This window comes from Stegostoma tigrinum, chromosome 7, assembly GCF_030684315.1.
Source record: "Stegostoma tigrinum isolate sSteTig4 chromosome 7, sSteTig4.hap1, whole genome shotgun sequence".
Taxonomy (NCBI): domain Eukaryota; kingdom Metazoa; phylum Chordata; class Chondrichthyes; order Orectolobiformes; family Stegostomatidae; genus Stegostoma; species Stegostoma tigrinum.
Genome location: NC_081360.1, coordinates 58298587 through 58315113, shown reverse-complemented (window position 1 = coordinate 58315113; position 16527 = coordinate 58298587). Strand labels below are relative to the sequence as shown.

General features: G+C 40.4%; 1 protein-coding gene across 11 annotated transcripts in view; it reads right to left on the bottom strand.

Moving 5' to 3' along the window:
- Positions 1-1021: 1021 nt before the first annotated feature.
- Positions 1022-16527, bottom strand: part of pkp4 (plakophilin 4) — a 191169-nt gene continuing 175663 nt past the window's right edge. For all 11 annotated transcript variants that reach the window (XM_048534752.2, XM_048534750.2, XM_048534754.2 and 8 more), the window contains 6 exons: positions 12289-12484; positions 10972-11056; positions 10754-10880; positions 7542-7673; positions 3573-3646; positions 1022-1976 (listed from right to left, as the gene is read on the bottom strand). In XM_048534752.2, the coding sequence (XP_048390709.2) occupies positions 1728-1976; positions 3573-3646; positions 7542-7673; positions 10754-10880; positions 10972-11056; positions 12289-12484 (863 nt within the window). In that variant the 3' untranslated portion in view covers positions 1022-1727. The remainder of the gene's footprint in view (positions 1977-3572; positions 3647-7541; positions 7674-10753; positions 10881-10971; positions 11057-12288; positions 12485-16527) is intronic.

Genomic DNA, 16527 nt, shown 5'->3' with positions numbered 1-16527 from the left:
AACAATCCTTTTCAGTTGTCAGGTTGATGTGCCATCTTGCGACAAGTTGACAAGTTTAAATGTATTGGGAAATACCTTTATTTTTCAGACATGCAAGGACCATCAATATTATCCACACCTTTTAAAATCAGCTGGAGATAACACTGCATGAAAATCATTGGAAACTGATTAAGAAATGGAGGAGCAGCACCTCACATTCCACCTCGGCACCGTTCATCCCAATGGTCTAAATGTGGATTTTACCAGTTTCAAAATCTCTCTGCCTCCAGCCTCATCCCATGACCAACCCTCCCTCTCATCCCCACCCCCTCCCTGACCTGACACAAACTGTTCATCTTCTTTCCCACTTATCCAACCCTCCCACCTCACTGACCAATCCTCACCACTGCCTACCTGCACTCACCTATCACCATCCCACCTACTTTCCCCAGCTCCACCCCTCCTCTATTTATTTCTGAGCTCCATTTCCCCTTCCCCATTTCTGAAGGGTCCTGACCTGAAACGTCAATTTTCCTGCTCCTCTAATGCTGCCTGGCCTGCTATATTCCTCCAGCTCCACATTGTGTTATCTGCTAACTAATGCTTGTTGTCTTGAGCCAATTTAAATACTGAAGCATCCCGGAAAGTTAAGCTTTACTGTGTTGTAGTTTCAAGTTTAATGGAAAGCTGATAATTGTTGAGGAATATAAAAAAAACTTCCAAATCTGCCTCTGATTTCAAGTACTCAATGCAACACAAATACACGACTGCGTCTTGCATAATGAAGGAATTAATGAGATCGAAAAAGTAGCCCTTAAATAAACTAAGCTAAAGAAAGAACTCAACCTCTTCACTATATATTTTACATTTGGCCTCAACATGTATCATGCATAGCACTTTACTGTCATAAAAATAAAAGGCTGGTTGGGTTTTAAGGTAGGCTTTTGAACCAAATTAATAAACATGCCCATCTAGATACCAACTATACCAATTCTACCTGGAATTTTACCAGAAAAGCAGAAACGTGAGCACAAAACGTCAGTGAATGAAATGATCACATTTATTTATAAATGCATATCGCAAATGGCAGTGAAACTAGCCACAGAATGGGAATGGAAAAATAAGTATCCAGTTCACTGGGAAAAGCATGTTCTTTGAAATTACAAAACTCCTTTAAAACAAAATGTGACATATTTTCATTTAGAATATTTTATCTCTTGTATGACACTTAGATTTTTAAATTTAATTTCAATATAAGACACTGCTTTCTGAAATAACAGCTACCCTTGTTCATATGGCATTTCCATATTTACACCAAAGAAAGCAAATTTACAAGGGGAAATGTAATACATAATTTGAAGGCTCATTATTTTAGTTAAACAAAACAGTGTATATATTTAAAATGTCTGTACAAACCAGAGTGAGACTATTCACAGAAGTTTCACATTTTATTTGGCCCGCACCTTCTCCAATTATTTTCTTCCACCGCAAACCTTTCATCACATGGCCTACACCTCCACCAAACTACAAGAGTTACACATACGAAATCTAACATCTATACAGAGTTAAAGACTCTCCCATCAATCTTCCTTTGCATTTGCTTCCATGATTTCCTTGTTAAAAAACACATCCTGAATTCCTTCCTAAAAGTTACATTCACATTGTCTCCACTAGAAATGTCTTACATCAATGATCACTTATAATCAGAAACAGAGCAACAAGACATTGTTCTTTTATTTTTTCAAGTGTTAAACCCAGGAATCTGGGGATCCTGGGTATTGGTCTGCTCTGTAAGATGGCCGTGTAGCAGAATATAAATCCACATAATTAGTTGATGTTTTTAGTCCATGTTGTGATGTATAATCAGTGGCTGTTGGATAATGAATTTGGTCATCGAAATAGGGGTCATCATAACAGTGTGGAGACTGCATATACAATCTATATGCATCATAATTTCTTCTGATTGATTCTTCTTGGCCATAGTACATCTGTGGATGCTGTAACAAGGTTAAGTTAATAAGGAAGAATTAATAGGCGCACATAAATAAGATACTAGTATAACACTATTATATACTTAATACTGGCAAAAAAAACTTAAAAAGTAAACGAAAAGCTGATCAGATGTGTCCTGTAGGCCTGTTGTGTATGAAGTTTATTCAATTCTGTTCCATTAACTCGCAAGCATGGGTTAGTTGGGTGCATTTAGTACCTGGCTTGGTGTGAACAGCTAATGGGAAATGCCATTTAATATAACCTATAAATATTTGGGATGTACCTTGCAGCGTATGCTTGGAAAACTCATGATTCTACAGTTGGATAAAAATGGCTAAATAATCTTGAATGTACAAAGAATTACGCTGATAACCAGTTCAGTTGGGCTTACAGTATGGTGCATTTGTACATACTGTAGGCTGCATAACTTAACACAGGGTCCATTTCATCGCAGAAAGGAAGAACATATACATGTGTTGTTCCTGTTTCAACTTAACAAACCAGGTGACAGCCATTCACTTAATTCCTTCTCAGGGCAATGCCAGTGTTAAATGCCTGGTTTAAAATTTAAACAAGGCTTGTAGTTAACTGTCAGTCATCACTAACTGGTGCATTTTCCATGGCAAAACCTTCATTAATCAGAGTTCACTTGCCAAACAAACAATCAGCATTTTCCCTCTCATACAGTAAAACATTGTTTTCCTTTGCCTTGGGTAATTCTTGCAAGTTGCCCTGATGAGCACGAGATGAACAGCTTTGACAAAATGTGTCCTTTCTCAGCAATACTCAAGTCTGTACAACCAAATGATTAAAAATAAGTGACAAAACTGAAATTCACAATTCTTCTCATTCACTGAACCATGGGGTAAGCAAGTCAAACCTAATGCACTTGATGGCTCAAAATGAAGATTGCATTCAATAACAGGGGCAGCACGGTGGCTCAGTGGTTAGCACTGTCACCTCAGTGCCAGCAACCCAGGTTTGACTCCACTCTCAGGCAACTGTCTGTGTGCAGCTTGCACACTCTCCCCGTGTCTGCTTGGGTTTCCTCCAGCTGCTCCAGTTTACCCCCACAGTCCAAAGATGTGCAGGTTAGATGAATTGGCCATGCTAAATTGCTTGTTGTGTTCAAGGATGTGTAGATTAGATGGGCAGAAGGGGATGGGTTTGGGTGAGATGCTCTGAGGTTTGGTATGGACTTGTCAGGCTGACGGGCCTGTTTCCACACTGTAGGGATTCGAGGCTTCTAAACTTGTCACAAATTCCTGGATACCAGAGAAAGCTCAGATACAATATTGAGCACTCAACTAATACTTTCCAGCAAATTTACTTCAGATCCTAACTTACAAATGTATTTACAAAATATTTCTTGAAATTCTTAACATCAGTTTATTTACTCAGAACTGCATAAACTCAATTCATAACAGCGATACAACACTTGTCTTTTTTAAAGCTGTTAAACCTAAATTACAGGTGCAAGGATCAGCATACATTCATTCAATTTTCTGTCTAGTACTTTGTATTATACTGCCTCAAGATAATGGAATGCTCAGATGTAAAAATATTTTACTTCTTTTTTCTCAGAAGTATTCAATACTTACATGAAGTCGTCTAGATTCCTCTCTAGCTGGTGAAGAATAGGAACCTATGTAAATAGGTGATGGTTTACTGGAACCTACACAGCAATACATTTCAATTAATACAGAACAGGGATATTTTACATTTGTGTCTACAATTACAAGCCAAAAGAATGTGTGTTAGAAAGAAAACTAAACCATAGGAAAGTAAACACAAAAAAAATGCACTGCCACTATGAACTTAAATTAAGAAATTTATAATGTTAGATGCAAATAGATTGGCATAGCAATGGTAAATCTAGTGATGGTTGAGTAATAACAATATTAATCTATATTGGGACAAAAAGTCAGTTATGCATAAAAGTGTTACACATTTACATTGAAAAGTATAAAGAAGCTTGAACAAGTCCAAACACAAACTGTGGAAGAAATTAGATAAGATTATGTACAAATGACAAGACATTAGAAAAGGTTTTCTCCCATGTGCTGTCAACAAAAGTGAGCACTCTAACATGGATAACCAGGCCAGTAAACACCAGTGATAATGGGAACTGCAAATGCTGGAGAATCCAAGATAATAAAACGTGAGGCTGGATGAACACAGCAGGCCCAGCAGCATCTCAGGAGCACAATAGCTGACGTTTCGGGCCTAGACCCTTCATCAGAGAGGGGGATGGGGTGAGGGTTCTGGAATAAATAGGGAGAGAGGGGGAGGCGGACCGAAGATGGAGAGAAAAGAAGATAGCTGGAGGAGAGTATAGGTCGGGAGGGGATAGGTCAGTCCTGGGAAGACGGACAGGTCAAGGAGGTGGGATGAGGTTAGTAGGTAGGAGATGGAGGTGCGGCTGGGGGTGGGAGGAAGGGATGGGTGAGAGGAAGAACAGGTTAGGGAGGCAGAGACAGGTTGGACTGGTTTTGGGATACAGTGGGTGGAGGGGAAGAGCTGGGCTGGTTGTGTGGTGCAGTGGGGGGAGGGGACGAACTGGGCTGGTTTTGGGATGCGGTGGGGGAAGGGGAGATTTTGAAGCTGGTGAAGTCCACATTGATACCATCGGGCTGCAGGGTTCCCAAGCGGAATATGAGTTGCTGTTCCTGCAACCTTCGGGTGGCATCATTGTGGCACTGCAGGAGGCCCATGATGGACATGTCATCTAAAGAATGGGAGGGGGAGTGGAAATGGTTTGCGACTGGGAGGTGCAGCTGTTTATTGCGAACCGAGCGGAGGTGTTCCGCAAAGCGGTCCCCAAGCCTCCGCTTGGTTTCCCCCAATGTAGAGGAAGCCACACCGGGTACAGTGGATGCAGTATACCACATTGGCAGATGTGCAGGTGAACCTCTGCTTAATGTGGAAAGTCATCTTGGGGCCTGGGATAAGGGTGAGGGAGGAGGTGTGGGGGCAAGTGTAGCATTTCCTGCAGTTGCAGGGGAAGGTGCCGGGTGTGGTGGGGTTGGAGGGCAGTGTGGAGCGAACAAGGGAGTCACAGAGAGAGTGGTTTCTCCGGAAAGCAGACAGGGGTGGGGATGGAAAAAATGTCTTGGGTGGTGGGGTCGGATTGTAGATGGCGGAAGTGTCGGAGGATGATGCGTTGTATCCGGAGGTTGGTGGGGTGGTGTGTGAGAACGAGGGGGATCCTCTTTGGGCAGTTGTGGCGGGGGCAGGGTGTGAGGGATGTGTTGCGGGAAATGCGGGAGGCGCGGTCGACGCGGTCAAGGGCGTTCTCAACCACTGTGGGGGGGAAAGTTGCGGTCCTTGAAGAACTTGGACATCTGGGATGTGCGGGAGTGGAATGCCTCATCGTGGGAGCAGATGCGGCGGAGGAATTGGGAATAGGGGTTGGAATTTTTGCAGGAGGGTGGGTGGGAGGAGGTGTATTCTAGGTAGCTGTGGGAGTCGGTGGACTTGAAATGGACATCAGTTACAAGCTGGTTGCCTGAGATGGAGACTGAGAGATCCAGGAAGGTGAGGGATGTGCTGGAGATGGCCCACGTGGAACTGTCCCTCTGCCGCACCTACACAGGCCCCAAACCCCACCTCTTCCTCCGTTACATTGATGACTGTATCGGCACCGCCTCTTGCTCCCCGGAGGAGCTCGAACAGTTCATCCACTTCCCCTAACACCTTCCACCCCAACCTTCAGTTCACCTGGGCCATCTCCACACAACCAGCCCAGCTCTTCCCCTCCACCCACTGTATCCCAAAACCAGTCCAACCTGTCTCTGCCTCCCTAACCTGTTCTTCCTCTCACCCATCCCTTCCTCCCACCCCCAGCCGCACCTCCATCTCCTACCTACTAACCTCATCCCACCTCCTTGACCTGTCCGTCTTCCCTGGACTGACCTATATCCCCTCCCTACCTATACTCTCCTCCACCTATCTTCTTTTCTCTCCATCTTCGGTCCGCCTCCCCCTCTCTCCCTATTTATTCCAGAACCCTCACCCCATCCCCCTCTCTGAAGAAGGGTCTAGGCCCGAAACGTCAGCTATTGTGCTCCTGAGATGCTGCTGGGCCTGCTGTGTTCATCCAGCCTCACATTTTATTACCCAGTAAACACCACCACTCAGTTTCAAATTCTCTGAACCACAAATGCCTCATGAAAATGGAGGTAAATAAGTAAATAAAATTTTTAAGCAGGTTTATATAGTGTGTCTTTGGCAAAACAAATAGAAGATATACATCATACATTCTAAGTGGAGCATCGGTGTGGAATTGTTTTACTTTGTCATGTTTCATGGTCTATCTACCTTTAGGGAACATGTTCACAACATCATCACTATATGGATGAGTTTGCTCGCTGAGCTGGAAGGTTAGTTTTCAGATGTTTTGCCACCATTCTAGGTAACATCAGTAGTGAGCCTCCGATGAAGCGCTGGTGTTATGTCCCGCTTTCTATTTATCTGTTTAGGTTTCCTTGGGTTGGTGATGTCATTTCCTGCATTGGTGATGTCATTTCGTGTTCTTTTTCTCAGAGGATGGTAGATTGATTTGGAACCAGAGAAAAAGAACACGAAATGACACCACCAATGCAGGAAATGACATCACCAACCCAAGGAAACCTAACCAGATAAATAGAAAGTGGGACATAACACCAGCGCTTCATCAGAGGCTCACTGATGATGTTACCTAGAATGGTGACGAAACGTCTGAAAACTAACCTTCCAGCTCAGCGAGCAAACTCACATCCAGAACCTCAACCTGAACTACAAATCTTCTCAAAACTCACTATCATCACTATATAACTGAATATGACCTGAGATAGCATACCTCATCTAACGTCAAATCACTTGAAGCATGGATGTGCTACTATAAGCCCAACTCTTAAAATCTAACAGCTTAATGTTATTGCAGGCACTCGGATGCCTGTGATTGAAATGTGTGTGTATATAGTAGCTTGTTTTAATAATTGTATTCTACAATGCCACAATATATATCTCTAGTTTCCTTGTTATGAAAAATCACATAGGCATTACTATAGGACTTTGCACCAATGCTAAGATGTTGTCTACACATGAAGTCAATGTAATGACTCTTCGGTGAGTCACAGACCACGTGGACAGTTGCATTTCGAGGTCCAGGACTATATGGTAAGGACATACTGAAGGTTGGAGCAACTGCAGCAAAGATTCCATGTTGGCTCCTTAGCTCTAGTTTAAGGCCATGCTATAAAGTACATTGATGGACAGCCCCTCATGTAGCTGATACTGTAAATCCAATGAGGCACCTTGGACTGCCACATATTGCAGTGAATGAAATTTAAATATACTGCATCTAATGACATTTGAACTGTCATATCATGCACTTTTGCAAATATTCTGAAGAAAGATTTGTAGAACTCTAATTTGTAGACAACCTCAATTTTTAAGCACTTTACAGACTAAATGCTTCTTCATCTATCCCTATCAAGGAAAAGGCCAATCTATATGAATGACAATATTGTGAACATCACAAAAATGTCCAACTTTATAAATAAAATTGTAATTGCGCCATTCGTTACCTATAGTTAAATTTGTATGTGTCATATTGTCTCCAGGGCTGTTGTAATATTGCATAGATGTCTTTGTCTTTTCATAGTTGGAGCGTTGATCCTTAATTCCCAAGAGTGCTGGTGAAGAGGTTGTGCTCGCCACTGTAAGCAAGATTTATATTTACATCAAATCAGAAACCAAACTTCAAAAGAAAGTCTCGCCCTTTTATATAGTGCCTTTCACAACCTCAAGACAGCTCAAGAAATTTACAGCCAATAATTTATTTAGGAAAGTGTGGCACCAAAATTGCTCAGACCAAAATTCTACATACAGAAAAGTGGCAATGTCCGGATAACCTTTTTTTCAGGAATTAAAAGCATTGAGACAGCATCAGGACACTGCAGAAGCTAAATGAAAAATGTACAAATTTCCAGAAATATTCAGCTCCAGCAAACTTTATGGAGAAGAGTCTGCATTAAGTTTTCTGGTCTTTGAATCCTCTGTCACAACCAGGAAGTCTTATAAGTTAACAGTGAGTGAAAAAGGATGTGGATGAAAGGTCTGCTATTGAAGTGGAGGGTCTCCACCATATATAATCAATTCCAGTTTCTTGGCCTTAATAGCCATTTCACTGTGGCTATTCAGTCAGTTGTTTTCCACACCTCTCCACAAGAAGTTGGACTTTTGGTCCTCTGCTCTTTCTATAAATAGCAGTCCAACAAATTTCTATTCACCCTCGCTGTCTTCTTTCTTACGGCTGACTATATTCACTCATTTTAACGTTTTTGTTTTTAATTTTGCTAACTTCCTCCAAATGAAAGACGTTGTAGTGAGACCTCAAATTGGGCTGCAGCAAAGTACTGCATATCCTATTAAAACCAGAGGGCAAGGGCCGATGCAAGACAACCTCCCCAATATGTCAAAAATCAGTCAGTGCTGCTTTCTGTTCTCACCTTGAGCTGAAAATTTAATAAATTCTGTTTCTAACTTCCATCCGTTCCTTATTTTTGCAATGTCCATCACTAACTACTATCACTTTGTAGGCTTCTCTATTTCTAGGCACAGGCAATTTCATACCATTTATTGCATTTTGTCTTGCCTTGTTTGTCATCTTTAAATACATCATCTCACAATTCTCTGGACTGATTTCTACTTCTCCACTGTCTACCTGACCACTCCACTGATAGCTTCCAACCATCTTCCTCTGATTATGTCCTCTAAATTTAAAGTTCACATTATTGATATGAGCTGCAAAATGCAAAGGACCTAATACTGAACCTGCTTGAAGCAACATCTATCACAAAACATGTCATTCCATAAGGACTTCAATCTGTATTCCCAGTTCCTCTACCACTAACTCAGGCAATGTCACCTTCAAAAGACTGGTTTCCTCAGTCAAAAGATTCTTCTCCATTGTAGACCACATGACTATGTCTGTTCCATTCCCACACTTCTCAATCATTCTCCTTGCCAGGTTCTTCTGCTTCATTCTGATTACATTTCAAAGTACATTGCACACCCTTGTCACTAGCCCACTTACCTAATGTACCCTTTCTTCCCCTCCCAGCATTCTGCAGGACTGTGCTTTCAATGGTCACCAGACCCACTTCATCAGCCCCACACCTTCTTCCAAATTCATTTCCTTCTTTGACTATCTTCTAGTATAAACGCAGATGAAACACTAGCCCTTTCACTTCATACATGACCATGCAGACAACCAAAGACGCCCACCAGGCAGAGTTTTAATTGGCACTTTTTTTTCTTAAAATGACAACTAAATATACTGTGCTCAATTACTGGTCCCCTTTACACTAGGATGCTAAATGCAGATGGCATTGAACATTTCAATTCCGTCTGTATGCGTGATCCACTCAGACTATCCACCACACTCCTATATTGACCTGTTTTGGCTTCCTATATTCTACTTAGGACAGAAACTCAAGAAGTTGCACCTTATTTTCCGACCAGATAATTTACCACCTTTTGGTTCAAATAACCAAGCCTAACCATAGTTTTCAGTTCTCTCAAACAGCATCAATGCTTCCCAGAATGGGGTCCCATACTTGTCCAGCACAAGTGTAGCAGTGATTTTATTTCTAGCACTTATCCTGGCTACTAAAATCTTCTCAACATACTCACCACACATTTCTTTCCCTCTACTTACTTACAGTAAAGATTTACACATCATCCATATCATAGTTATTTTCTAATTTCACTGTTCATTATTCTTTCATCATATGAAATGATCAGATGTGTCATTTAACTATTGCTATTCCATAAAACTGAATTACAGAACATACTCTGTTTACTTCCTGTTACTTTTTCCAATGCATCGGACCTTTTATATACAAAAAAATTTAAAACTTCCAGTTCCAATGAAGACCCGCAAGATTTGAAATTTAGCCCTCACTGGCATGGAGGCTCAGTGGTTAGCACTGCTGCCTCTTAGTGCCAGGGACCCAGGTTCGATTCCACCTTTGGGTGAACTCCACACAGACATTCTCCTGGTGGGTTTCTGCCTGATGTTTCAGTTTCCTCCCACAGTCCAAAGATGTGCAGTTGGGGGGACGGGCCGTGCTAAATTACCCAGCGCTCAGGGATGTGTAGGCTGGGTGTGTTAGTCTTAGAAAATGCAGAATAACAGGGACACGCTAGGAGGTTGGGTCAAGGTGGGATGCTAGTCAGAGAATCCCTACAGTGTGGACTTGTTGAGCCGAATGGTTTGTTTACGCATTACAGACTGTAGGGATTCTACGATTCATCAGTAGTGTCCACAGAACCATCCCACTCTAACCTTGGCTTTTGGCCTCTATATTATTCCAATCAAGTTAACACAATCCAGACAGGTTCCCGCAATTCCACACTCTAAATCTAAGCCTGAGTTAATTGAAAACTCTGCTGCCTGTGCCCAAACTAACATGACGCTCTGTTCACCCATTTCTGCACTTGTAGACCCACAATGGCTCTTGGTTAAGCAACATTTTTAATTTTAAAATTCTCATCTGTTTTTCTTCAGTATTGATTACAAATCATTCAGCTACAAACTGGAATTGTTTGCAAATTTACAAATTGTATTTTTGATTCGAAGTCAAAGTAAATCTAAATTGTGAACTGCAGCTCTGTGATGCAGCTTCACTAGGTTGGTACCTCAGCTACAAAATATTTCCATTACTTTCACACCCGTAGGATAGCAGTTCAAGTTGCAACATTCATTTTCTTTATGTAACCACAAACTACTCACCAGAATGAAGAACAGGTGACATATTCTGATTGTTTGTTGATAAGGATGGGTGGGATGTAGAGATTTTGTGTCTGTCACGTTCCAGAGTAGAAATTGGTGTAATGAAATGGCTTTGATTCCAACCATCCTGCAAATACAAGATGGTCAGGTGGGGAAAAATTATAATGATTAGATTATTGACTTCAATTGAGAACAATGCTTATGTTATTGTAAATTACCTTTTTGTAAATGCTGCGAAGGTCACGATATTGCCATAATGTGTTTAAAACTTGAGCTGCTGCTTTAACTACTTTCAGGGAATACCTTAAAGAAATATCAGACAAAATGTAAAATATCATGAAAAATAAAATTGGGTAGATAAGCCTCTAAAATAGGATGTTAACCCAATTCTGACAATCATTTCAGAGTAAAATCTCAGTAAAGATATGCAGCATTTGTCTCCCACATTGACTGAAAGGCCATACAGCCCATTCCTGTTCCTATTTATGGTTTATTACTTCAGTTTAGTTTCCAAGAGTGACCTTTTACTTCTAGTTATTTGGCATTTAATTCTCTGTCCCACTCAATCACATTTCTAAACTGCACCACCTATAATTTTCTCATGAAGTTTTACAGACACTCAAGGAATGGTGTCTCATTTGTTATTGGGCATATTTCAGCTGTCTTAACCCAGCATGTTGTTTGACACCATTAGATCACAGTCATTGTACCCATATTTTCTGCTATAAGTGAGGGGTAATATATCTGCTGCCATTTATACAACTTTTCCAGACCCAAAGCAGAAGTATAAAAAGTGTGAAATATTCAGCTTATCAGGCAGCATGTGAAGAAAAAGAGCTAACGTTTCAGGTTGATAACCCATCTTAATGTTAAATCATCAATGTGAAGACTTTCTTGTGACATTCTTGATAGCTGTTGTGTCTATTCAGTAACTGGGTGTACTGGCAAGGGACAAAATGATTATAGACAACTTCAGTTTGAGAAGGCAACATTAATTTCTCACCATTGAAAGCCTGGACTCTGAGGCATTAATAACCTGACTAACGTCAGGGTGTTAAATTTTCAATGGCAGGGAAATGCTTTACAACCGTGCACAATTCCTGTTTCAGCATCCTTCATCTTTCCAGGAGAGGGGACAGCTGCCAGTTCAGAAATTTAAAATCAGCTGTTGGGTTGTTTTTGCTTCACGCAATCTGTACTTTAAAAATTGGTACCACCGTTCCAGAAAAACAAGTGGAAATGGTCAAGTATATTTCACCTTTCTGAAACAAAATTGTACTAACATCTCTTAGGCCAACAAGATACAATTAAATAATAAAATAAGGTTAACGCACAATTGTAGTCAACAATCTTCAAAAAGGAGACAAAAAAATTTCACCATAGGCTACAGACAGACAACTCACTAAGAGTGAAAGGCCAAGAAAAGTATGTAATTCGTAGCTCAGTTTGGCTATACATAACCATAGTGTACAAAAGGTATAGAGGATGATACAAAATGCAATATTTATCACAATGTTTTTCAGTTGAATACTTGCCTTTCACCCTTCCCCCTTGTAATATTTACAAGTTTCTCGACTCCTCCAGCATCGGCTAAAGCTTTTGCATTTTCCATATTCTTAATAGTAACCTCATGTAAAGCACAACAAACAGCAGCAACAGTGTCATCAGAAAGCATTATTAGTGTTGAACCTCCTGGAAGACGATGCACAAGATCCCGCATTGCATACTTGCCTGGAAAAAGAAAAAAAAGTTAATACTAAATTACTGCACAACATTATAACAAAGTGTGAAACTGGATGAACACAGCAGGCCAAGCAGCATCTCAGGAGCACAAAAGCTGACGTTTCGGGCCTCGACCCTTCATCAGAGCTCTGAAGAAGGGTCTAGGCCCAAAACGTCAGCTTTTGTGCTCCTGAGATGCTGCTTGACCTGTCGTGTTCATCCAGTTTCACACTTTGTTACCCTGGATTCTCAGGCATCTGCAGTTCCCATTATCTACTGTACAACATTAGTTGTATTCCCATCTGTATTCTTCATTGCAATGTGGTTCTTCTATAACAAACGAGTCAAGATTTAAAACAAACAAAAGCAAACAATTAACCTGAAAAAATCTAAAGGACGCTACTCCCTTCCCATAGCAATATCTGTCTCTTACTTTTTGTTGGGCTGACACTGCTAATGGCAAAGATTATTGTAACTAAGACTGAAGGCGTTCAACTATGTATCAGAATCAATTGTACTGTGGCTTTTTCCCTTATTTCTTAGAGAAATTTTGGGTTGTTACATATACATTTTAGAATGCTGTTAAACTTGATTGATAATTTCTGACAGCAATGAACAAATTAAAATATATCTTTGCTGCTTTTACCATCCAGCTCAGTGTGCAATTGTCTCTTGTCCTCTGTAGTGCACAGTAATGTTAGTGGAAGATCCAAGATAGAGGTTGACTAGTGAATGCATGGAAAGCAAATGATTTTCTTCAGTGCAATGGCACCAATAAAAGTTGAGTGTTTTATGATTTCTAACCTCAGAAGTATGGCAAGTTTTTAAAGACTGCTGCAGTCACATTGCCTGCTCTGGGAAATTAGGATGCTGTGTTGTATGTACCAAAAATGCACGAACTCTGATCTGGCTATAACCCTTGCAAGATGTTTAACATCGACACATAAGAAATCTGTAAACATTTTGTTTGAGAGATACAGGAACTGCAGATGCTGGAGAATCTGAGATAACAAGGTGTAGAGCTGGATGAACACAGCAGGTCAAGCAGCATTATAGGAGCAGAAAAGCTTGACATTTCGGGCCTTTCTGAAGAAGGGTCTAGGCCCGAAGAGTCAAGCTTTCCTGCTCCTATGCTGCTGCTTGGCCTGCTGCGTTCAACCAGCTTTACACCTTGTTATCTAACATTTTGTTTGGATGGTTTTTCTTAGTATCCTGAAAAATATCTATACACAAAAAGACTAGCGCATATACAGAAAAAATTAAGAAATACAGAAATCTAGGAAACAGAAGTGGAATATACTCGTTGCTACAACGAGTACAAACTCAATTGCCTAAATTGACAATATACATCTTAAAATGGTGCAGTAGTCCAAGAGAGGCAGGCATCTACAGTCCCTTTGGCTTATAATGCAAATTATTGGCAAGGAAAAAGCCTGCATAATTCACTGCTCCATATTTAGTATCAATTCGAATTGAACTATATATGGCATGCCCAGGGCTCCTGTTGCCTCACAAAACAACCATCATGTTTTATTACTGAAGAAACTCCCAGAAATTAATGAAGAAATTTAGCAGGTTTGGTAGCATTTGTAGAGAGAAAGGAGAATTAACATTTTGGGTCCAGTGACCCTTGTTACTTCATCATGTTTTATTGATTTGTTGAAATAACAACAATTTAAGTTAATCACGCTAACTTGCTCAATTAGTACAAGACAGCTAGGAGCCCCACCACAGCCAATGACAAAGTAGTAAGCCAGCAAAACCACTAAAAACTTATTTAGTTACAAATCCAAAACCACAAAACAAATAATATTTTAAAATTCCACTGGGTAGCTTCCTATGTCTTTTCAGCATGCTTGACCAAATTGCTGCACTGTGCAGTTCCTTGTTGCGCAGCCATGCAAGTGTGCACCTTAAGGGTACCTCAGCTTCTGCATGGCCTATTGTTTCCTGTATGTTCCAATTCCAATTGCTACATTGCTAACACAAATAAATAACCTAGATATAGTCCATTCATGTTGTCCCCATAGCCAACAGACTACATTTAATTAACATTAACTGATAATAACAAATGAATGAATTCACAGTAAAATTGTGGACTTCCTTAAAATTCTGTTAAAATCTATGGAAGTCCATTCCAAATGAATATCCGCTCTTCGGAAATAATGTTCCTTTACAATTTTTTAGGTCTGTCTCAGGAATACTCCGGTTTAGTAGTGCTGGCCACTCCTGTAAGCACACAATGTTCCTTACTTCCAGAGTGGCTCCACCATCATATTATACAGTAACAAAGAAAAAAAGATTGCAATCATGATGAAATACTGTTTTCTGAAAGTGAACTTCCCCCAGACCCAGTGGCTGGACTGAAATATTCCAGAGATTCAAATCTCTTCTCATTGTATGAACTTGTCCAAAAATGAACATACAGAGCTAGTAATATTCAAATCTCATCTTCAGTGCTTTGAGACTCATGATGGACATGGTTCCACCCTTTCAGCTAGGATGTCTTTTCAAATCTGGCTTGATAAGTTGTCTATGTTTTTCTTCCGTTATGAAGTGATGAGCTAGACCTTTTGTGATGCACCAGGCATGATTTTTAAGGGGGTGGGGGGTGGGAGACAGGCATTAGCAGTCATGTGTCAAGTGCTACACCTGAGCACACCTTCACTGTAGGAAAATGCATTGGCTAGCAAAATCAGCTGCCCATCTGCCAATAAACAGACAGTTACAGGTAATTAAAGTTCAACGGCAAGCCAACTGATCCGAATTATGCACTGCCTGAACCAAAACGTGACCGGCATGGGCAGTACCTTAACAGTGGCAGGCTTTATTAATGATCTATTGGAAGGGAAGCATCTCAATCCAGATGCCCTGCATACAAGTGGGGGACCACCACTCCTACTGCAAAACTGTAGTATAGTGGAACAGATTCAGAACAGGCAATCAATGTACTTTTAGGACAGTTCTATGACATCATGACTTGTGACATTTCAATATAAAGATAGCTGCCTTGCTATCAGTCACACTCAATGCAATGAAGTCAGCGTAATGCATTCAGTCAGTCATGTGTTCACAAGATACAGTAAAATCAATAAGCACAAAATAAATTGAGATATTAAAACAAGGTAAACAATTAATGCTGCTTGTAAGCTTCACGACATTTATCTCAATAAGCACTCGATCTTTGTGGTAAGTTTGACATGAGCTAATCACTGCTCATGGCAGCACTCAGAATATCATACCAACAATGGTGGTGTTTGACCTAAGAAACCACATCATGGTGATACCAAGTCAGCATTAAAAGTTGGGTTTAACTTCCCTAGCAGTCATTTTTCATCAGGTACCTGAGTTCATGGTTTAAGTTAATAAGCAAGGTGAAAAAGCATGAACAAAAACTAAAAAGGGTTACAATCTTATAATGAGGTGCAGCTATAACATTTAACAGTACTGTCTTTCTAAAAAAAAGACTATAGGAAAAAACTGGCACAGCTGACTTGGATTTTAAAAAGAACAAGAATTACAAAAGCTGTTGAAGGACAATGCCAGACTACCAAGGTGCTCCTGGAGAAAAAACAGAAGAAATATTTAAAAAGTATACATTTAAAAAAGGTCTTGTTTTCAGATACTGGTTGATTTCATGATCTTGCTGTTCAGGAACATGCAAAAAAATGCATGCGAGACTTTTTCATAAACACCATCTAAAGGCACAAGCCTGTTCTTTTTAACGTTCCTTGTGATGGCCTTAAAAGAGCCCAAGCACAATAACAATTTTCAAAAACTGAAAAGAACAATAAAAATTCTTTAATTTAAAGAGCACTTTAAAGAGCACAGTAAAAATGGAAAGCAAACATTAGAGTAGGGATTGGCACTCCACTGACATTCTGCCATTAACCTCAACTCCCTCATGAATAAGTCCTCACTTCTTAGGTGAAGCAACAGCTGATAAACACAGGCAAGCAAACAAATTTCATAATGCTTTCAGAAACTAAAGATTAAGAGGAATCAAGTTGTCCAGCATCTCTAATGATGGATGCAAAGATAATATTCTCAAG